The sequence below is a fragment of the Lottia gigantea genome (assembly GCF_000327385.1).
Source record: "Lottia gigantea unplaced genomic scaffold LOTGIsca_29, whole genome shotgun sequence".
NCBI classification, from domain to species: Eukaryota; Metazoa; Mollusca; class Gastropoda; family Lottiidae; genus Lottia; species Lottia gigantea.
This window is the reverse complement of record NW_008708943.1, coordinates 2276675-2301124: the sequence shown is the minus strand read 5'-3', so window position 1 is coordinate 2301124 and position 24450 is coordinate 2276675. Positions and strand designations below refer to the sequence as shown.

The 24450-nt window shown below is 31.6% G+C and overlaps 2 protein-coding genes across 2 annotated transcripts; one reads left to right on the top strand and one right to left on the bottom strand.

The window, feature by feature from the left end:
• The first annotated feature begins 171 nt into the window (after positions 1–171).
• Positions 172–13252, top strand: LOTGIDRAFT_232540 (hypothetical protein). The gene is made up of 10 exons (XM_009056900.1): positions 172–319; positions 5864–6029; positions 6366–6487; positions 7887–8038; positions 8269–8396; positions 8949–9126; positions 9503–9558; positions 9818–9940; positions 10409–10551; positions 10856–13252. The coding sequence occupies exons 2-10, from the start codon at positions 5952–5954 to the stop codon at positions 10998–11000; spliced, it is 1125 nt and encodes a 374-aa protein (XP_009055148.1). The 5' UTR covers positions 172–319; positions 5864–5951; the 3' UTR covers positions 11001–13252.
• Positions 13253–16676: 3424 nt separating this feature from the next.
• On the bottom strand, positions 16677–24450 carry LOTGIDRAFT_232539 (hypothetical protein). The gene is made up of 16 exons (XM_009056899.1): positions 24396–24450; positions 23590–23732; positions 23052–23167; positions 22548–22687; positions 22063–22209; positions 21547–21688; positions 21127–21220; positions 20938–21022; positions 20322–20418; positions 19751–19959; positions 19384–19464; positions 18916–19056; positions 18258–18396; positions 17642–17800; positions 17366–17456; positions 16677–17085 (listed from the first exon to the last, which is right to left on the bottom strand). Exons 2-16 carry the CDS (start codon positions 23697–23699, stop codon positions 16929–16931), a joined length of 1908 nt encoding a protein of 635 aa, XP_009055147.1. The 5' UTR covers positions 23700–23732; positions 24396–24450; the 3' UTR covers positions 16677–16928.

Genomic DNA, 24450 nt, shown 5'->3' with positions numbered 1-24450 from the left:
TCGAAATTTAATCAAACAATCACTGAAACCAATATGTGATTCTGGAAATGCTTTGAAATGGGAAAATATTATAAATAGTTTGTGTTGGAGAGTATTTCAAGAGTCTAGCCTCGTTTCAGATTGCACGACATTTCTTCGATGCGCATGTCTAGAAGTCATTGCGATGAAAAAGTGGGGTTTTGGTGGAAAAAAGGAGTGAATTAAGTGCGGATTTCCGAGGAACCTGGCAACATTTAATATTTTCTGACTGGATTTCCTGAAAGATGTGATACTCCATAACCCGTCAACGAAATCTGAAGAACTAATTCCCAAATTTGAGGTATTCATTTCTATTTTTGTCTGATTTGTGAAGTCGGCCGCTCTCAAACTAAAGTGCACTTGGACTACTTCAGGAAATTGGTCGGAATTAATTAGAAAAGTGGACAGATATTTTGAGATTTTTTCTCACCATGTTGTGGAATTTTGTAGATAAGAGTAAGGTGCTTTGATTTCATATGAGAGTATTCGGAATTGAATACCATGGCTGATTAGATGGTTCGTGTCGGAACGGGTCAATTAATTGTTGTGGTTTAAAAATCGTGTTGGGTTCATCAAGCAGACGACGAGTTCATTTTGAGGAAAAGGGGACAAAAGGTGAAGAATTAAGGTTTAACGTCTTTTTGACCTATTTATCCCTAACTCACCTACTGTTTTTTGTTGGGTATTATGGAACTTCCTTAACATTAATCATAATTTTGTGTTTTGTATAAAATTAATGCTTATTTAGTATAATTGCATAATTATATTAAAGTCACTAAACTAAAGATTCTTTTAAACTGGTATTTTATGATTACTGGCCCATCCAGGTACTAGAGCAAGGGCATTAGGCTATTATTGTTATATTCTGATTCGGTTCGCAATTTACAAATATTTTGTTTGGATTGTAATATAAACTCCAGTATAGTATTAAAAGTCAAAAGATTGTGTACTAGTTTATGCAAATTTTCACACTTTTAATTATAATTTGTCATTTTCATATGTAAGTTCATGTCTAGAAGAAGACTTTTTGTAAAGGCTTAATTATCATGACCTTTTATTTCTATGGACCTACAGAAATTCTTGAACTAATTTTTGCGATATGGCAGGACAAATTTGGTTCAGAAATTAGTGGTCACGAAGGAGACATGTATGAAAAAAAGTTGACTGTCAGTCTCTTTTCTGTTGAACCACCTTGAGCCATTATTGGTTACCATTGAGTTGAAATAGAAAAGCCTCCTGCAAGGGACATGTTTTTGTTCGGAAACATTTTGGCTGTCAAGTGGAAAAATGGCAAGGTACCATCGATAAGCAAACAACTGTTGATAACTAAATTTTTATCTTATGATCTTCCATTGTCCATGTGGATTATAGTATCACCATGTTAATGTTATCTTTGGGTAAATCTTGTGAAGCATATTGAATCATGAATCATTTTGGTATTCAGATCTATCAGTATATAATTTGATTTGATTTATTATGGGATCTACAATAATAAGATATTTTCACTTTTAAAATAGTAATCATGATGCTTTATTTTATAAAAGACTGTCACTACCTTTCTACAGTTATCTTCTTAGCATTAAATTTATACAATATGCTGATGCAGTATAATTATACTACCGGTACTTTCAAATTAGTCCTTTTGCTCTTGAATATTTCTTTTGTCTATATATCTTTGAAGGAAACTAGGTAGAAATAATAGACTGGTTGATACTTGTCATTTGTCATATAACTACATCAGCAGGTGTTTTTCTCTCCACTTTGAATAGCTTGAAAGGACAAATATGTAAAAATTCTTTACAGTTATTCCATGACTTATTGAGCTCTATTCTTAAGGTATATTTCCATCTGACTATTAGCATTATAGATATTTTGAGCAAATGTTACGTTAATTGTATTACATACTGTCCATTTATTTTCATTCTGAATTTCCCCTATTTTTACTTTTATCTAGTTTAGATTGATCAAGATAGCTACAGGATGTAAATTGACATACATTGTGCAATTCATAAGTGACACACTGCATTAAATCTAATTTTTTCCAGTATTTTCCATCCGTGTTATTTTTCCCTCTAAAGCCCTCTTTCCATCCTTGGTTGATCATCCACCTAAGGCTGTTATCTGCTAGGTAATTCAACAGGTTGACAGACCTCAATATCACTTGTATCATCTTTCAGAGGAAGGTTTAAATAAGATTTGTAGAAAAGCATGATAATGTGTTACTTTTGAATGGACTCACTAATATCCCTTTAAGATGTGTCAGAAAATAAGACCCATTATTAGACAGCAATGTATCTTTCTCTCAGATCCATTATTAGATGACTTTAGGTCAAAGTTGGAGGATTTCCAAAATAAACATTAAAATTAGCCCACCATTCCTATATTTAGATCAGTATTCAACCCACAAGGACAATGAATACTTCCTTCCTTATGAAATGATCTCAATATTTTTTCTTTGCCTTATTCATGTTCAAGTATTATCTTGATAGAATAAACATTTTATACCCAGTTTTAATTTTATGGCTTTTGACAGTTGACAGTGAAGGCCTGTTTTTTGTTTATGAATTGTGATTAGCAGTATGTTATTGGCATAGTGTATTAGTTGGTTCTTTATAGGTAATATTCCTCACTGATATCACATGACTCATATTTAGCACTTCTCATTTGTAAGTGTTCAAAGTGATACAATTTTAAGCGTTACAAATGTCAACTTCAAAAGTGAATTATTTTGTCCTGGTTTGATAAATAGTGAGGTAGAGTAAGTTGATAATGACTGAAAATGATGGCATCACGTTTTAAAGTTATTGTTACAGATTATTAGAAAGCATAGAATCACACGGTATATAGTAAATTGGTACATTGAGAAATGTTAATCATGATTTCCTGGGTTGTATGAACTGGCTGGTTTACTGATTCTCCACTATCCTATTGTCTTTACACCTTTCAGAGTTAATTAACACATCTTTTTAACATTCAATCGCCAATAAATCTGGACACACATGGATTTGAAGACTCAAATTTTGATGGTGAGCTTTGAACACTATTACTGATTGGCTTAGCTAAAAAAATTCCTGTTTCTAAGACTTAGGTACCATTGGTAAAAAAGATGGTGCAACTGTCCCTTTAACAATGTAATGAGAGTCATTTAGTATCAGTTTCCTCTATTGAATTTTTTTTATCTATTCAATATGTGATGGATGACTTTCATTAGGCTGTTTAAACAAAGCTAATAACTCATCATTTAATCTAAAACACGATCATATTTCTATCTCTGGTCATAATTTAATGATTAAAGTTTTACGATTTCACGTGTGTGAATTTCACATGTTTTATCATAGTCACATATCACTTTTACTAATCTGCTTGTCTCCCACACACATCTATTCATATGACTATCGTGACGCTTGGCATCGATTAAGACATTAGACTTGGACAATACTGCTCTAATGTGAGCATTCAATGGTGCTTTACAAACACAAATATTTCTGTATTATAGTCTGTAGTCAGTATTACACACACTCAAACAGTTCTTACTAGGTAAAGGTAACTTACTCTTAAAAGAGTCAACAGATTTACAGGTTTTTAACCATAACAATGATATATCTTCAAGGTTTGATATTTTGTTGCTGATACACATGTAGAGGATCTTGTACAATAAGAAATTGATATATAGAGTTATGAGATCCGATAGATATGTAGCCAAATTATACATTTGTACATTATAAGAAATTTCTATTCGACCCGTACACACATGTAGGCTATTGGAAATATAAACTAGTATAATGTCTTTACTGTGGGTAGATTATATGCTGAAAGGAAAGACAACTAATTTAACTTGACATTAATTTGCTTCAGAAGTTTGGTAATTAAAAGTATTCATATTATCGATAATAAATGGGGCATTTTGATTATTTTACCCAGCCCTAGATGTCACAAGTTAATCGGCTATCACTATCCAGATCAAACTATGTCACTAGGTGCCACTAGTTTATACTTAAGAAAATAAGTAGGCTAACTTACATCATTTGATACATGAGTGCATCTTGCACATAAATCAGATTTTTTAAAATTCTTATCTATTATTAGTGTGTTTTGTAGTGTCAAGGTGAAAGGAAAGTGTGTCAATCCTTTATATAATTTTACTCAATGAATTAAAGTAACATAACCATATAGTTTCATTTTAAAGTGCAACGGAAACCTTAATATGTCATGGTTAAAGGTTCTGTTTAAATTTTGGTTCTTGAATTTGAACAAAATCTGCTTTAGTAAAAAAAAAATAGAAAAACTTTCCTTTGTAGAAAATTCCAGTGTTTAAAACAATTTAGTTGTAAAATGTTATATTTTTAAATTTTGTAAAAGGTTTATTTTATTGATCAAAAACTTGAAGCTTTGATTAATTTAGAGTTTTTCTACTTGCTATTACAATTATAGCTATCATATAGAAGGCAATGTAGTCTAGAGCAATGTACAGGTATATGTAGCTGTTTCTTTCATGGAAACATGTCTTGTTCACTCTCCTCACTTTTCAACAGAATGGACCACATTCAATCAGGATTGAGACTTATTGATTTTTTGATTGTATATTTTATTTTCTATGTCACTGAATACTAGACTATTATGTTATTGAAAATATACTATGAATTAAAAGTGCTGTCTGTCTAAGGTGACGAAATATCTATTGGTTATTGGAGAGCAAAATTATGTTTACAAGGGTTTTGACCAAATATAACTTGTTTACTACAATAAGATACATAGTTACTTTGTAAATCAGAACATTGACTGGTTTTTATAGAAAATAAACAAGATATTTCTGTATATGGATAGTAAATTAAATGTTTTATTGCTTCAAGTCTCTCTTTACAACAGACTAATTGCCTGCCATTGTCTGTTGTTCAATATTCAAGGTATATGACTTTTCAGTCTTCCAACTTACTTTTTAAAATGTTTCTCTGATAGAACAAAATATCACTATTAATATGTTTCTTTGTTATGGTTCGCCCAAAAAAAGTTCATTTACCAATTTTTTTGATTGTTGATATCTCGTCATCAAATAAATACTTGTAATACTCAAACTACATGATTATAGACTGGACATCAATTTGTCACAAAACAATATGTAGGAGAAACAATATGTAGGAGAAACTCTTGGGCATTGATGTCTATGGATTGCTAGAATGAACTTATAGAATTAACTATAATTTACAGCAATTTGAACATAAGTTAACATCAATTCAATACATGTATGTACTTGACAAGTTATGTGTTAAAGTGACTTGAACTGATTTGTATCCAGGCCAGGATGACCTGACTAGGTTAACTCGCATCTTTCATAACCTCTGAATGTTACTCAGTGGATGAGGTTTTTCATATAGGCTTGTATTTTATTGACATTTTATTACCAGGCTGTAGAGTTTTCCTTTTGCTGCATATTTATTTCTAAATTGATATGCTAGCCATGTCTAGATTATCCCGAAGTCAGACTAACTTACTAGTCAACACTCCTAGTTAATTAGATACAGTTGTTTTCTACGTAGAATTAAATCACAAGATTCCAGAGCTATGCCAAATGATTCGTAGGACTATATAGTAATCTTAAGACAGAGATTTTGTTTTGATTTTGAATTTGAAAGGCATAGCTAGTGCTATAGTTGTATGGTATTGAAACATCTACTAAGATAATAAGATTTCAATTTTATGCTAAATTTAATAGGCCATAGTGGTATATTATATTACGCTTTTTATTATTTGGCCAACAGAGTCAATACAGAAATTAATTGATAAAAACAAAATGTTGAACCATTGGCAAAACAAATAATGATGTTATTTTTTTCTTATTACTTTTTAGTTTCCTATTGTATAAAATATACAATGATGTTGTGAATGTGAAACCTGTCATCCTGGATCGTGAAGTTACTTCCCCTGATAATTCGAGGATGGCTGTGTGTCGTACATCGACTCCGCCTCCCCCGGAAATGACATGTCCTATAGCTGAGAATTGGTGCTGTACACAGGTAAGAAAATAACTTTGACTATATTTGGCTTATTGTAAGCCCTCATTACCATCTACTGACACTATAGATTGGTATTTAGATTTTGATTTCTGACACAGTTTGATACTGTTCATCAGTGTGAATAAACATATTGAAGCTTTCGTATATTACATTCTTGGTTAAATCAGGGCATAATAGTTTTAGATTTTATCTAATACAATAAGTAGATTAGTTTTAAACCTTTTTACAATTTTATGTAATCATTTTTAAGGAAAGACGGGAATGAATCGGTGAATATAGCCTTACTGGTATTGTGGAGAGATGACATTATAATCAAATCACTGGTCTATTTTCCAGGTTAAAGTGATAAAATTTTCCTATATTTGGACAATAAATAACTTTAGTTTCTGTCGAGAAGAAATGGGAGAAGTTTTAAAAAGTTCCACATTTTCAGCTGGAGCCAATGACAAACTCAAATGGTAAAAATTTTTTCTACTAACTATTGATCTTAAACTTGCTTACTCCTGTCAGAAGCAGCTGGTCTCTTCTAAATACTCTTCAAATGATCTACCTTGGTAGTTCTGATAGCGCTCACCTACATATCACAGTAATAAATAATTGGCAGCCATTACTTATTGGAACTATATCCGGATCGTCGCGTGATTCTGGTAATTTAAACATCAGATGCTGTTTGTTCGGGACTACAAGTGTTTGTAAACAAATAACACAAAATAAATTCATAAGAATGATAAGGTACATTCAAAAGGATCATATAAATTGCTGAGAATTTGCGGAATGCATACTTTTTTCACAAAATTTAAAAAGAGAAAGACCAGTTTTATGATATTCCATTACAATAATATATAGCATTATTATTATACAACTAATCACTTATCATTAGGTGATCTATTTTAATTAAATACTTTCATTGATGCATGTGTTGTGTGGCCTTTTTTACTTTCTTCACTTTTTTTTTTTATGGCCAAAAATCATTAATTGAAAAAAATTTAATGGACATAAAAATGATTTTATGCATGCCAAATACAACAGGTGTGTACTGTTACTTTTATATAATAAATTATATCCATAAAGTGATTAATTCAGGCTGTAGGATTGAGTCATTTTATAATGTGTTTGAGCTCAATCCTCTTTTTTTTTTTATCCAATTAGCATTGTCTAATTGTCTATTAAGTCTTGTATTAGATATACTAGTCTTGTATTACAAGTCCTGTATTACATATACTAGTCCCAAGTCTTGTATTACAAGTCCTGTATTACATATACTAGTCCCAAGTCTTGTATTACAAGTCCTGTATTACATATACTAGTCCTAAGTCTTGTATTACAAGTCCTGTATTACATATACTAGTCCCAAGTCTTGTATTACAAGTCCTGTATTACATATACTAGTCCCAAGTCTTGTATTACAAGTCCTGTATTACATATACTAGTCCCAAGTCTTGTATTACATATACTAGTCCAAAGTCCAGTATTGCATATACTAGTCGTAAGTCTTGTATTACAAGTCCTGTGTTACATTTACTGGTCCTAAGACTTGTATTACATATTATACTAGTCCTAAGACTTGTATTACATATTCTAGTCCTAAGTCTTGTATTACATATTATACTAGTCCTAAGACTTGTATTACATATTATACTAGTCCTAAGACTTGTATTACATATACTAATCCTAAATCTTGTATTACAAATACTAGTTCTAAGTCCTGTATTACATATACTAGTCCTAAGTCCTGTATTGCAAGTCTTGTATTACAAATACTAGTCCTAAGTCCTACATTACATATTATACTAGTCCTAAGTCATTTATTATCATTGATGTATTCTTATAATCTATTACTGTCTGTATTCATTCTAGGTGTTTACGAGTAAATCCGAAAGGTTTAGATGAAGAAAGTAAAGAATATTTATCCTTATATTTATTATTAGTATCTTGTAACAAATCAGAAGTACGAGCCAAATTCAAATTCTCAATATTAAATGCTAAACGGGAAGAAACAAAAGCTATGGGTAAGTAAACATTGACGCTGTGAACAAGTTTTATTTTACTATTTTTTTGTCAAAAACACAACTTTCAAGTCAACTTAAAAGCTCACAGGCAAAAACGAAGAAGAAAGGATAATTCATCAGTGAACCACCGTTTGGTGTGCAACAGAAACTTCATTAATACATTTTATCAAATAAATTTTTACTTTAAATTCCATGTGTTATGACTTTTATATCATCTCAATTTATTGCAGAAAGCCAGCGAGCCTATCGGTTCGTTCAAGGTAAAGATTGGGGCTTTAAAAAATTTATTCGGCGTGATTTTTTAATGGATGAAGCTAATGGTTTATTACCAGATGATAAACTCACTATTTTCTGCGAGGTTAGTTTAAAATTTTCTTATTCATACTTTCTGATTTGACTGAATCTAAACTTCAGATCATTGAATGGAACTTGAGAATTCAAAATTTAAGAGAATCACAGAGAAGTTATATTATGTTGATTTTATATGGTCTTGATTTGAAGATGTACGCCAGGTTACCCTAATGATTCTTATAAAATGGAATTTTTTTACTTAGATATCACTACACTGCCAGTTTTTTTTTGTAACTTATTTGACTGTCTGATTTAGACAGTTTATAGATTTATACATATTCTTATGTTACTGTACAATTAGAAATATTAAAACCTAAAAAAGACATGTTGAGTTTCATACTATGCGATCCTCAGACAACTGATAAAAGCTGAAAATAGGTCAGTTGTCTGAAGATCGCAGAGCGTGAAAATCTGAGTAAGAAAAACATTTTTTTTTTTTTAATATTTCTATATCGCTATACTATTTTAACGTTAAAATATTATATTTCATGTAACTATGTGACTTAGTTTGTTCTCCATTTCGGATTTTCTACATGATTATTTTGGTAATTTTGTTTAGGTGAGTGTTGTCGGTGATACTATCAATATATCGGGCCAATCCAACTGTACCCCAGTCAAGGTTCCTGAGTGTAAATTATCAAATGATTTAGGCTCATTGTTTGAACGGTCGTTAGCTAGTGATGTAATATTGTGTGTAAATGGGAAAGAATTTCAGGCACATAAAGCCATTTTATCAGGTATGTAGTGTTACATTCTATGGTATAGAGGATGATTAAAAAAAATAATAAGCTGCTTACCTTGAATTGGTAAAGACACATTAGATCTAAATTATGCACTTGAGCGCACGAATTATTGAATACTTAGTAATTTGAAATATATAACAAATTGGAGAGATGCCCCTTCTTCTGTAGTCCATTAATGATTAATCTACAATACTAGTAAGCTTATGATTAATGTACAGTAAATGATTTTAAGATTTCTTTTCATTTGAGATAGTATTTATATTCGACTTATTTTGAATTCATGTGTGATTTTTTGATTGATCATTATATTATGTAAAGTAACAGGCAAAGTCTTGAATTTATTATTTGAAACATTTATTTGATATTTCAGCAAGATCTCCAGTATTTCAAGCCATGTTTGAACATGAAATGGAGGAGAGTAAGCAAGTAGGTCTTTTATGTTTCTACATTCATGCCAGAAATATAATCTGAATAGTCTTTATATTTATGAACTTTTGGGGCAACTTTCCGACAAAAGTAGTTTGGAAAAGGGTGACTTCCCTTCACAATACGTTAGACATCTTTGCTTATTTGTTCAACCGGTGACCATCTGGATCTCAATAAGCAAGTGTTAATCCTGTCTCTATTCAGTGCACCCATCTGTGTATGAATTATCAATATACAGTTAATATATTATATTTTGTAGAATCGTGTTGAAATAACAGATCAAGATCATGAAGTTATGAGAGAAATGTTACGTTTTACTTACACGGGCAAAGCTCCTAACTTAGACAAAATGGCTGACGAATTACTTGCAGCAGCCGACAAAGTAAGTTGCAGACATCTTCATTATTCTTGTGTGGTTGAGGCAAATATTGGGATACTTATTAGCTTAAGTTATGACCTATTGCTCTTTAAAATGGTTTGGCACTCTAATTAAAATTAGATAAAACTTTTTTTTTTATATTAGCTTAGGTTATTTTGACTAATGTTTAAGAGGCCAGACACTAACTGAAGTGGCTAAATTAAAAATATAAGCCAATAAAAAAAACAGAACGGAAATTCGGTCTGATATTAATCAGACTGGAAGAGTTGGCTGATAACAATGATAAAGTGGCAGTTCAAGAAGAAATTTGTGACTTTAGAAGAGATAGTTCATGCTGGTGATGCTTGTTCTTTGTAATTGAAACAAATCTGCTAGTGGGTGTATCACATGCCCTTTCATGCTATCTCATTATTTTGCATTAAGTGATTGAGCTGTTTATGTGTGATTAATGATTAATATTTATATTTTCAGTATGCATTAGAAAGATTAAAAGTGATGTGTGAAGATGCATTATATTCAAGTTTAACTGTAGAAAATGTTTGTGATATTTTAGTGCTAGCAGACTTACATAGTGCTGACCAACTTAAAACTCATGCTGTTGATTTTATTAATAGGTAAAAATGTTAATATTTGTTAAAACTGTCTCCAATGCAGCTATCTTGGTCGTCCAGTCATCTGGCTTCTTAGTAATCTGAAGTTTTCAAGATTACAGTTGCAAACTACAATTTCAAAGTGGTGAGCATTGATTGGCTGCTATACCTATACCCATTTCAAACACCATCTGAATTCATTTCACACAATTTTATCTCTTGGTAATAAAAGTATAACATGTTTCAATATTTTAAAAACCAAATTTCTTTGATTTAAATGAATGTTATTATTAAGTTTAGAAAAAAAAATTTTGTTTTGTTTTTGCAGTCATGCAACAGATGTCATGGATACAATGGGTTGGAAATCTATGGTGTCTACGCATCCACATCTCATAGCAGACGCTTTCCGAGCATTGGCCAGTCAGCAGAGTCCACCTCTCGGTCCTCCTCGGAAACGTGTAAAACAGTCGTAAAATTTAACATGTGTTACAGACAATGTGTGACACAATTCATGACGGAAACAGACGTATTATAAATAATGAGTTATTTATTTATTTGGTATATTTTACAATGTGACATGTGATAGTCATGTGATCCCAGTGGAGGATAACGGAGGATGAACCAGTTTTAGAAACCCTGTTTTAATTGGTTCAATTTTCTCGGCTTGTGTGCATTCTTCAAGTATTGGTGATAACAGTTGTAAAATAATATATTTTTATTGGTGGAAACTCTAACCAGTTTCAAAATACCAAATTGTCATTGGTCAAAACTTTATATCAGATAATGTTAATGATTTTCTTGTAGAAACTAGAGTCAGTTGAGAAATAGAGTGTTTTGATAGGCTGAGCTACAGGTTGATTTATATTGTACTAAACCTGGTTAGAGTATACTGGTCTTATTGGCTAACTTCATCTCAAAAGAAGGACACAGACTACCATGACGTTGTATTTTAAGAGGATGATTTCCTATTGGCAAATAATATGAATTTTTAACATCAAAGAGTCGCTATACAAAGTTAAGGTGTTGTTTCAGCTAACTTGATGAATCCTTTTTTCACCAATTGATATTAAAATGCAAATCTCTTTTCCATTTCATGTTTTTCCATGGGTGACTTCATCCATGATCTGGCCAATTTTATGCTTATGTTCTGTTCAATAAAAGATTGCCAAATTATATGATAATGAGGAATTGTGAGATTTTCATCGTTAAACATTGATTTGTATTATCTAACCACTTTTTATAGTGTTTTTAATTGGTTAGCATAAATTAAGACCACTTATGATGCATTTCCACAGAACACAATATGAAGATGAATCTCGTCAGGTCATGGATGCCAAGTGTTGTAACCTGCAGAAAAATATGAAGGGAAATACCAGATTCCAGACGTTGCATTTGTTTCTCATCTCTTCAAGCCTGTTTCTATTTTGAAAGAATTTATCATGTATAAAACTTTCAATGAGGTTTTTCATACTGTCTCTTCTATATCAATGGATATTGGTCAATTATGTTACTTAAGGAATGATCGTGGATCTTGTTATCAAACGTTGGTTTATCATGTGACAATGTCAGGTCATTGTCTTGTCACATGATAAACCAGTGCTTATTTTCCCATAATAATAACAATATCCACATTCATTCCTTATATTTACATTGGCCTGTCAATCATAAAGGAGGCATGTCATAACATTTTCAGTGTTTAATGGGTCATTAATATCAAGATACAGATTTCAGTGTTATTGGATCATAATGATATTAGGTATGGTTGGGTATATTGAAGAACAATCATTAGTTCTGTAAATACTTTGTAATAACTTATAGAATCATCTTATCACAGGATTTGCATTTTAATTCTGATTAATGCAATAGTTTGATAAAATTGAGATTCATCAGCTACTGTTGGTAACATTTAGACAACCATATCCATTTAAAAATCTTACAAAATTCCCTTTAGCAGCAATGAATTAAGAGTATGGGCAACTTATGTTTTGAAATATTTATTTCTTTCTGGTCTTTAGATTAACTTGTTCTCATATAACTGCTTCTCTGTCTTGCCTTGTAAAGAGTTTTCCTGGGCTGCACTCATGAAATGTTTCTTAAAAACCTATATATAATTCCTTTTACCAATTCTGTTTGCTAATAAGCTCATGTTTTCTACCAGCTCAAATTGATGAGGTAAAAGTAAGCAGTGATCTGTGACAGACATTTTATTTTAAACTCACAGACTATATTATAAGTACATGTTCAGGATATTCACTTATTGAAAACTTTAAGAACACTTTGATGGATATACAACTTTACTTTAATTTCAGCAATGTTTCCAAGTCTAATACAGGAATAATGAAGTTATTGTTTATGCTTGATGAAGATTCTAGTATGTGACTTGAAAAGTCTAAAATTAAAGGAAGTAGTATATCAATGAAAATGTTTTTTTCTTATGTTCAATCTTTTTCTTAACATAATTCAAGGATTATATATATCATATTGTATGAATTATTAGTATTGTCCCAGTGTGTAGAATTCTATTGCAATGGAATCTGTGAAACAATCAAATCAATGAACTATATAAACTGGCAGCGTGAGTAAAGCCAAAGGAACCGAGGTCAGAGAATACTGATCAATTAATACATCAGTCTATATTTCTCACAAATATCATGTATATTGACAAACTGTACATCATACAAATATTATTAAATTAATCTTCCTACCGAATTATTATTAAAATTCTCTTAAAAGTACGAAAAAGTTGAAATGTTGAGTGTAGTTCAGCACAGAACCAATTTAGCTTAGATTTTTTTAGCAATAATTGTCCTATATAGCCAAATGGGACATTGAATTGAGAGTTGATATACACAGGCCCCATAGCCAGACTTGATTGTTTGGAGCGACATGTAATATATCTGGAAGGGCAATGGAGGGTTTTTAGTAATAGTTGCTGTGATGGAATTATTTTCAGGCTGGCATTGCCTCACAACTCTAGCCACAAGACTTAGTTTTTAGAATTTCTGAAAGGGCAAAAGACACTGTCTTAAAAAGCCAACAGCAACATGCTATTAGGTGTTCCAAATGGGACCCGGAAGTAGATCTTTAATGCTATTTGGTACACATGACAATTCTTGGTAGGTGATAAAACAATCAGGAAGATGGTACATTTTAATCTTTTCTTTTGCAATATCTTACAAACGTTCATTTGGCAGATTCTTAATATTTGAGTTACAAAACATTTTGAAGGTGAAAATCTTTTTGCCGAATGACAATTTGAATCTTTTCTATTGTTCAAATTCGGATATAAAAGCACTATTTGATAGCATGGCACATTTCTTATCTTTTGACCTTATTATTAGAGTGGTTGTGTAGTTAAGCAAAAGTATGGCGGTCTTATTCAAAACTAAACAAGAGCAGTCTATTTTGATATGAGGTAGAATAAGTAATAATTAATGCTATATATTAACCAGACATGTATGTATTTATCCTACCTCAAAATATAGTGTTTTGAATTTTACCCATGTGCAGTAATGTCTTAGAAACTCAAAATCATACGTGCATTCAAATAGAAAATAGCCAAGAGTTCAGTAGATCACATCATGGAACTCTTCAAAGAATACTGTCAATCAAGAATACAGATCCTCTGGTATAACAAACAAAGATATTCATGCACATTACAGTCAATAATTTTCATAGGCAATTTACATAGAAACTTTCAATTACTATTTATTCTACCTATAATATACTGGACCACTATGTTTTAAATTTGACTTGGATGTGCATATTTATCTTTACAATACCTAAATAAATTACCAAATTAATTTAATTATTTTGAGAGATAATTTGAGATTCTGTTTATTTCTAATTAGATTGAGTTCATCTGTATTAATAAAGGGTATACAAGTATACAAGTCAACAACATTTTACCCTAAATTGAGTCGTTTAACATAACTAACATCACTTAAAAAAATTACCTTCCTATGAACCATACACATTATCACTGAATCCAATTACTTTGAAATCATGTTAAGTGTGTAATCCAGCCCCGCATTCGCTTGTTCATTTTTATAAAACTTGCTTTCACATAACATTTTGCTTATTGATATGGCAAATTGTTCAGTACGAAAAAAAAAAACGTTATGTAACGCTTCGTAAGGACTTGTATAGAGTATTTAAAGAGTACATGCTTCTATTAAAATTAAAATTGATTGTCATTATGCTAATATTATATCGACATACATATAGACCAGCACTCCATGCTGAATAATTATTACAAGTAGACAAAATTATTAGACAGGTTTAGAATAATTGTCCTCTATTGTGAAAGACGGTTTTATATACCAAATACCTCACTAACCAGTTCAGACTTTCTTTTTAAAAATCCAGGTAAGGTAAACAGTCCACTTTATATTTTGGTAGTGTTAGACATAATAAGTCTACCTTCTGATTTATTCTACCCCCAAAAATTGTAGACATATTCATATTATGAATGGGACCTGGATGTTCAAATATATGTTTGCTTGATGATGGCTGGTGTAAAGTGTATCAATAAATAATTTATTGTTACATAATTATGTAATGATTCTCAAGTCCAGATTATTGAGTCTTTTTGTACCAGAATTGTTAAATAAGTAAACATTATGTTAACTAATATTATAAATAACACAGTCTGGTAACCTTTAAATCAACAATATTTCACCTACTATAGTAAAATGATTTATTGAGGCATTAGCGAATCACTTTTTATCTAATCTTAAGAAAATGCTACTTGCTTATCTTTCACCCAACTGTAGCCAGGCAAAGATATTTCTGCAGATCGTGGAGGATTCAAAATATAACATGAGCACTTAGATTAGAGGTAGAATAGGCAGTAATTGACACAATACAAGCTTAAAATGTGTTCGATACATCTTTACTACCTTAAAGTAAAGTGGATTGATTCATTTCCTATTTTGAATCTTTTCATGATGTATATTAATATCTATGCTTGACTATAAACTTGTGCAAAAGAAATAAAAAACCTAAAAATAAAATTTGTATTATCAACATATCACACAGGATATAATACAATAAAAATTTAGCAGAACTGGCAGAGAGATCTTCATCACAACTATAGTCAGGCAAAATTATCTAAGCCCACTGGGATATTTCAAAAACACACAAGTCTAACTTCTATCAGTTTCTGAATTAAATAGTGGTCTCTTTGTGCTGTCAGGGGATTCCTTGACCACCTTCAATAACTTTAGTAATAGAACAGTCTTGATGGTCAAATATACACAGAACTTTCAGTGAATAATGCTGAAGTTAAACAAACATACTACCAACAGTTGTTAGTGCAAGAAACAGTTAGATTAGTTAGGGAGGGAGTGAGGGAATTTCACGAGCAATTGCAGCTCAGACAAAATATAAAGGTAATATCAAGCAAACTTCTGTATTTTACTCTCAACTGAATAAATCTGTACCCTTCAGTGAAGACAGATGATTTGTCCAAAGAATTCTCAGAAATCTAAAGTTGTCTACGTCAACAACATTTGAGTATATTTCAAGACTGTTTCTAAAAAAATCTTTGAGAAAAGAGGGCAAGGTGTTCTTATCTGAACATTTCTGTATTAATAGAAATAACTATATTTCTTTCTCCACCTCAAAAAAGGGGCCAACAAAACTAAAAGTAAGTAAAATACACAAATAAGCATAATATTGCCCTGTATTTCTGCCATGACGTCTGCTAAACTATATAAACTTTTACACTACATAATATATAATATTTTGTTCACACGCCTTGTTGTTTAAAATCATTCAAAATAAATCATAAAATAAAATCTGATATATTAGAGTATTCACGGATAATTTATCACAATTATCATTCAGTTATTTTCATGATTAGATTTGGTTTGACTGCTCAAAACACGAAGAAAGATGACAAAAGTTTCACATTGAAAAAAATATAATCAGCATATTTCTTCTCTGAAAAGTTACCCTTTTTAAAATCTAATTAAGAAATTAATAAATAATATTGTGATTTTCTTTTGGGCATATTTATCAACCTTCTGAATATTAAATATTTAATAAAGGTTTTTTTTTATGCTGTTCATAAGCACATTTTGTTCAAATTTTTTTTTGAATTTAATGTAATCATTATTTCAAATACAAAACAATTTTTTTTTTCTATTATATTTGTGAGTATATAAATTGTAAAAATATTGTAAATTTTAGAAATAATTTGAAAATTAACTTATTTATATGGATTTCCATAAAAAGAATTCTTGAACCTCTATTCATATATTCAATTTTGTTCATAGGATACCCAATCAGTTATTATTTTTAAACAATAGGAAGATTGATGAATATACCTTAATTAATTAATTATTAAAATTCACATCAACAAAACAAGATTAAAAAACAACCTAAAATAATCAACATTACACAAGTGATTTATATCGTGGTAAACACAGTCCAAATTTAGATTCTATTCCATTAAATGTTGCATGTGCTAATCTATAGCCTCCTACATGATCAGGGTTCCGAGACAACATTTCTTCTAACTGCACTGACTTAGCTTCAGAGCCTTGTGGACGTCTGCAATGAAGTAGGGAAAAATGAAATCTAATGAGAAGGCAGATCTGTATGTTTCTTTTCTTGGGTCTTTCTGCAGACTACTTCATTTGTAATCAATGATTCTAGTCAGATGGAGTTACTTGCCCTTGTTGTCACGTGACAGTACCATTTAATCAATCCTTTTCAGAAATTAGAAATCATTCACAGACCATAGCCTAGACAATCAATCCTGACAAGGGAAACGGTGTTTAAAACTCAATCAATCAGAAATTAATTATGAAGAAAAAAAAAAATAACAAACCTGCCACCAAAATCTACATAGAACAACCTCTGTAGTAATTCATATGTTAATAAGGTTACACCAAATTGTGGGGAAGACCTGAATACACGAGCTGAAAAAACAAATGAAGTAGTGAGAAAACTGTCTTAATTCGCACAGACAACCACTATTTATTTGGTGTAACTAATGGTATCACCACTCTAAAACTCTAACTGAATGGGCCACAGCACATCCTCAAAAGTAGAAGTAATTGAAATTTTTTTCAGCTTTATCATGTAATGATTATTCTTTACTCACCAGGTGCTCCTTTCCAGAAAGCTTTACCACCTTCTTCTTGCCAGATTTTTTTAATACAATCGAATACTCCATTATAGGTTGTTTGGCCAGATCGTTGAGCCACCTGTAGACGTGTTTTAATCACATCAGCAGGGGTGGGTAAAAATGCAGCAGGCATACCTGTAAGAAAGATAATAAACTTGAGATTTGATGACTACGCCAGTACCAGTTTAGTGATTGGTAATAAAGCAATCATATTAAAAATATATGCATTTAAGCTAAAGATAGAAATGTATTTAAGAAGGAATATATGTACCACCAGTTCAGCACAAACGATACTTTTAGCATTGGTCAGCAAATTGATTATAGTACTGGTTATCTGTTAAATAGGTGGAGAATAGAAACAAATCTTACAAGCACTGGGCACACCATACGGAAGTTATTTCATAAGATCGGACTTTAAAATCTAATCATACAGCGAATTTGCTATACACAGAATTATACCTCTGTCCTTAACATTATAAAAAACCAAAAAAAACCAATTAAAGAAATAGATCACAAAATTTGTACTTTCCAAACATAAGAAAAATTCAGATAATACTTAAATATACTAGATAAGTACAATAGTTGAACATACCAGCAAGTGTAGCAGACAGTAATAAAGTCCCAGGTGTATTGAAGCCATTTTCATCAGCAAAGAATTTTTTATTATGTGCATAGGCAGGAAAATAAATAGCAGAAAAAGGTATATCACGTAAAAAACAGGCTTTAGATCCCTAAAATGGAATAGTATTTTAACCAATTTAAATAAATCCAATTGGAAGTTTTAAATCTTTTTTTTTGGGCACTTTAATGATCAATTTGGGCTTTTTTAACAGTACAGTTACCTTATTCACAGAAGACTCAGGATTTGAAGATATAAAGAGCTAAAGAGCTTGTAAAGTATGTCATCACTTTTAGTCATCACTTCTCAATTCTCTATAGGCCAACGACTCAATTGTACAAACAAATTATATTATAGATGATATTGTGTCAAATATACGGGATGATAATGGTGTCTGTGATGTGCCAAGTCTGATTTCAAATTTTTCGTAAAGACGGGTGCGCATTATACACGGGTAAATGGATTTTTCCCGATTTTAATGGGGAAAGAAAGGGGTGTGCATTATACACGGGTGCGCATTATATTCGGAAATATACGGTAATACAAAGAGTCCCACCTCAATGTGGTATTAATATCAACATGCCCTAAAGAAGAGAATATGCTCCTAGTAACAAATATAACTAATTCTCACCTTATATAGACCAAAGAATCCAAGATCTTTAATAACACTTATAGCACTAACACGACTTTGTGATGCGATTTCACCAGCTACTTGTAGACGGATTTTAACAATTTCTAGAGGGTTGGTAAATATAACTTGACAACCGCCAGCCTGAAATAACACAAGATATATGCCAACTTTACAGACAGAATAAAGGATAAGACCTTAGATACTAGAGTTTTAAGTATTTTGAAGCTGTCAATGATTCAGTTCCACATTAATTAATAATAAATTACAATCTTTAGAAAATGACTGCAGATCTCGTTATCATTATTGGGAAATAAACATTCCATTATCAAGTGACAAAGATCTGGAAAAGATGTGATGCCTTTATCACCAGTACAAATCAATCAATTGCTCAACCATGTCTTCAAACACTAGATAGAGAAAGAAAGATCTTGTAAACATTTAATGTTATAATAAATAGAGAATACTTACGGTTCCTCCAGCCACCATTTCAGCCCACAGAGGTATACTGCCATCTTTATTCATTAGCTTATCTCTCATTAAATCATTCATCTACAAATACAAATAATCATTATCATCAGCATCAGTCAAATACTATCTCAAACTAGATGCTATAAAACCATGTTTAAGGATTTGAATATAAGTGTTTATGATAGATTGGAAGATAGATGTGAAACCAAGTGAAACTCTTATAAAAATAATCAGTTGTGTTACTCAAATAAGAATTAGGTTCATTACATCCAAATATCATGATCCTGTCATTTGACAATGTAAATACAAGAACCAAGAAACTTAGAAGTTGCTTCTACTATGTAAATATAAAAAGTTTTTCACTTACAGTTAATTTGATAGCCTTTTCTGGAGCTACACCAACAAGCTGTGGAGCCAAACCACGATATAAACCAAAAAAACCTTCATGTCTAATAACTTTCTTAAAACAATCTATCGAATTCTTATACATCAATTCACCAACATAAGAACCTGTCCTTTGATTCTGCATTCGAGTTTTGACCAAATCTATTGGATATACAGCAGTTGCTCCAGTTGCTGAAAATAAATCATAGGAAATATATTATGACATTATTCTTGTATTTACCTTCGGGGAGTCCACAAAATGTTCAACAATCCATAAAAGGACTGTTCAAGATATCACACAAGGACACTATAGCCCTGGAGTGGAATAGTTCAGTCAGTAGCAAGTGGCATTGTCTTCTGCTAAGTGATTTGATGCCAATCTCCTTCAATGTACGAAATATTCTGATGCCACTGCTAGTGCTTCTTAGTTCCCACTGTCAGCTTTCAACACAGTTAATCATTAAACAGCATTCTGATGATTCAGTTAGTAGTAAATAATTTGATAGAAATACCAACAACCATGAGTGACGATGACAATAATATAATGGACTTACCACCAGCAAATGCTCCCAGAGTGAATCTATATGCAGATTCAAATATTGCCATAGCTGGTGTTCTTTTATTTTGACCTGATTCTAATAACAGGTGGTTCTACAATTTAAATAGATTAATAATAACATAGTCTTCAGCAACTTTGATAACCTCATTATTTTAGGGATTCATTGAAATGGATGCCAGATCGATAGACCATGTAGCACAGTGCTTAGCATCAGACAATATAAAAGCAACACCAGAGGCGGATCCAGGTTTACGTCTGAGAGGGGGCGAGGGCGAGATATCTGAGATTGTCTGAATCTTTAACCTAGTTATGAGGTTTTTGCCCGAAAAACTTGCTTTCAGGGCTGTGGTGGGAGTTGGCTGCCCTTCTGCCTCCCCTTTGGCTCCGCCACTGAGCAACACTATTTGAAATAAATATGATTAAGCATGTATTTTCATATTTGTATTTTCACTATTTTACTGTATTTTCTTTTAGTGAATTGTGAATCAAATCTTATAGTTCTTGTGAAGTGCTGATTTTGATATTTATAATTTGCTTTCAAATAAAATAATTATTTTTCTTTCTGCTGAAGAATTGATGAACTTTAATATAAACGCAATAACATGTAATACCTCTGCTATTTGCATCTGTAAGGAGAAAGGGGTCTCTCTTCCTTCCATTGGTGTTAAATTGGCAATATCGGCATAGGCAACTTTTCTATAATAACAAAAAAATACACAAAAATATGAAGAATTTATTTAGCATGGTTTTTAAATAAGAATACATGTATTTGGTAAATAAAATGTGTATAAAATACCTACCCTGTTTGACGTGAAAGACCAACGAGTTGAAATAAAATATCAATTTCTAACGGGGTAATTTGAGCAAATTCCTGGGCCTGATATAACAACTCCTCTGAAAAAAACAACATCACATCATCATATTTCTAGTTTCAAACAAATTGGCGTTCAGTTTCTGGAGCACAACTCTTTACATCATCTATCTCTGACAATTTCTATCTTGCTTTAGCTGGAGTAATACAAATACAAGTTTTATGTCATCAGATCCAATATTCTTACTATTATAACTTTAGACAATTACCTCCTTTTTGAAAATCCAATATACTTTCAATGAGTCTAATTGAAGTAATTGGTGGAGGAATAAGTGTCTATAAGAAAGGGCACTTCTTGAGGCAAAGAATATAACAAAATAGAGGGGAAAAAGTAAGATGGTGGACTGACCTTTTGTAATTTCTTTATGTTCATCTCTTCGAGTAGCTGATAAATAGATTTTTTTCACTAATTCTAAATTATTTAATAAATATATAAAAGCATTGAAGTATGCGTAGCTTATTGATCTATGAGTTTCACCTCCTAATGCTATCTGAAAATATAAAATATAGAACAAGTATGAAAAGGGCAAAATTGGAAAGCTGTAAGCTATAAATATACAAGGAAACCTCAACTTAAGGCTCTACATCTATCTTTCAAGGGAGATGACTTTCAATGCAGACTTGATATCTTAAGACCACAATATTACAATATGATGGACCATGATGTTACATCAACACATTTTGATAGCAATAAACTACTATTGAATTAAAACAATCATGTTGTATAGTGCTTAGTTACAAGGGTGTCAAATTACTTAATTCTACAAGAGTATATGATGTTTTGTTATATGTCAGAGGGTTTGAGACAAAATCTTGTCCACAATAAATGAAAATAAATATATAATATAAACATATAAGGACATACCGTAACTAAGTTTTCTCTCACAAATGGTGTCAGCAGATGACTCTTTAGATTTGATATGATAAACTCAAAATCTGTTGGTGTAATATAACCTGTATCTTTCTTATCAAAACTACGAAACGCTTGGAGAGCATGCTCTTCATGAAAGTCCTACAATACAAAAATATGATAAATTATCAGCGAATGAAATACATAAACTTTAAGTCATATTTGTATGCTCCAGAGAGCTAATGCAGGCCTAATTTACTTGGATGTCTAAGCATAGACTAAACAAAATGTTTTCAGTATTATGCACAAGGAATTTGCCCTATCGATTTTAATCTGGTCTCCAGAATCACAATATCTGCTAATTGTGTGAAAGTAGGACAACTGTATTTTCTAATAGCTATATGAAGCATAAGATAGCTGACATGAGTTGGTTTCTAGCGTAAAATCTCTATTGTGTATTACTGATCAGTTTATTCACGTCAAGTCACATCAATACTTACATGAAGTAATTGCGTAAATTCATTATATGATATTTTACGCTTCTTATCTTTACCAAAATGCAGACGGATAAAATCTGAGTCGAAATTGAAGGGCATTTTGCTGTTTAATGTTGAATGTTTAATTATAGATTCAAACTCCTCTGAAAAAGAAGATGGCAGATATTTGACAAAACTTGACACAGTAAAATTAACAATCAAAATCATGATATATCACACGCTGGTCTCAAAGTCAAATGGTCTGGCAATTCAAAGCATAATCCAGTAACTCTCAAGTCTCAAGGTCACCCTGATCCCTTCTCAAAAGATACAATACTTTCTTATGAACAGAAATTATATTCCACTAGAACAGTAGTTTTCAACCTTGGAGTAATTACCCCAAAAAGGGTACTGAGTTGCTTTGCCATTCAGCATAATTTTTTTGGACAATTATAATTTAAGTCGTTTTCTTCAGTCTGAAATTTGTCATTGAATTGTCAATTGTCAAGAATAGATGGGATTACATACCACAGTCTATGTAACCATTTCCACGCTGATCAAATACTTGAAAAGCCAAAGCATATAAACTGTCTGGTAGGCATAGCAACGCCTCAAATGCTTGGAACTCTGCAAATGATATAAGTCTGAAAACAGAAAAATACAGACAAGTTTTTAACTTTCGATGAGAGAACATATTAAACCTGATACCTTAACAGATGCAACTGCTATCTGAATGAACCCTGATGCAACTTTGAAACATTCTGAAATATATTAGGGTAGTTTTTTTCCAGTCAAGCTATTACAAACTTACGTCTTATACCCAGAATGGAATAGTTACCTTTCTTACACCGTTTGATTAGATTGTATTCCAGAGAATGCAGCTAATCCTAGCCCTCGACAGAAAGACAATCAAATTGCTGCATTTACAAACATCTGTGGCTATTGCAGTCAAGGTATAGGATGAAGTTTGCAATAGCTTGACATTGTGAAGCTGTCTTTTGCTGTGTTCAAGAAAGTCAAATTATAATTTCAGGCAGTTAATTGAATAACAGAAAGCAGAACCTACCCATCTCGTGTTGTATCCGCACTGCTTCCTAACAACTTGAGAGTATTCTCATTACAATTTTCAGCTTTGAACAGTTGTAAATATTTACAGATTAGGTCAGCATAGGTCATATATTTTGTGCCACGGACTTCATGGCTTGCATACTGGAAAAAAATAAACATTTATATTTTCTTAACAGAAGTTGGTAATAGACAGTTGTTAATAGCTGTTATCGAATGTGCATTTAACCATCAATGTAAAAAGCTGTTTAACAGGAAGGACAGATATGATGTCCAAGAAAAGATTAATAGTTAAAACAGTAAGAGTAAATAAAATAAAAATATCATATACCCAGTAAATGCAATATGACTTTACTTTAAGCTTACTTTAACTCTATGGGCCATATACAGCACTCGTACTTTACCTAAACTTTAGGTATGCACCAGTTGATCTTTATGAAAGTTGTGCTTAAATTTGACTATCAAATGTAGAAAATGAAAGCCTTAATCCTAACTTTGTAAAGTTCGACTTTAGCCAAAATTTAACTTTAGTCAAGATAAGTGCGCTGCATACGGCCCTTAGTGTCTACAGGATGTTATGGCCGCTTCATTGGCTTCTCAGGTATAAATCACATAACTAAGGATTGCATAGCGTGAAACTCAGAGTAACAACATGATTCTGTTTTAATATTCTCAATCACAAAACTATATTGCTGGTAGACTAGCCTCTAATGTAATGGTAAAAAGAGGTTGTTTGTCAAGTCAAGACAGAGAATTACTCACTTTTATCTGTAACAGACTTTTTCCAATCAATAATTCTGTACTTACCTTTTGAAAGATTTCTCGAAGATCTTGAGTGTTGGCACGCCATGACACTTCTGCC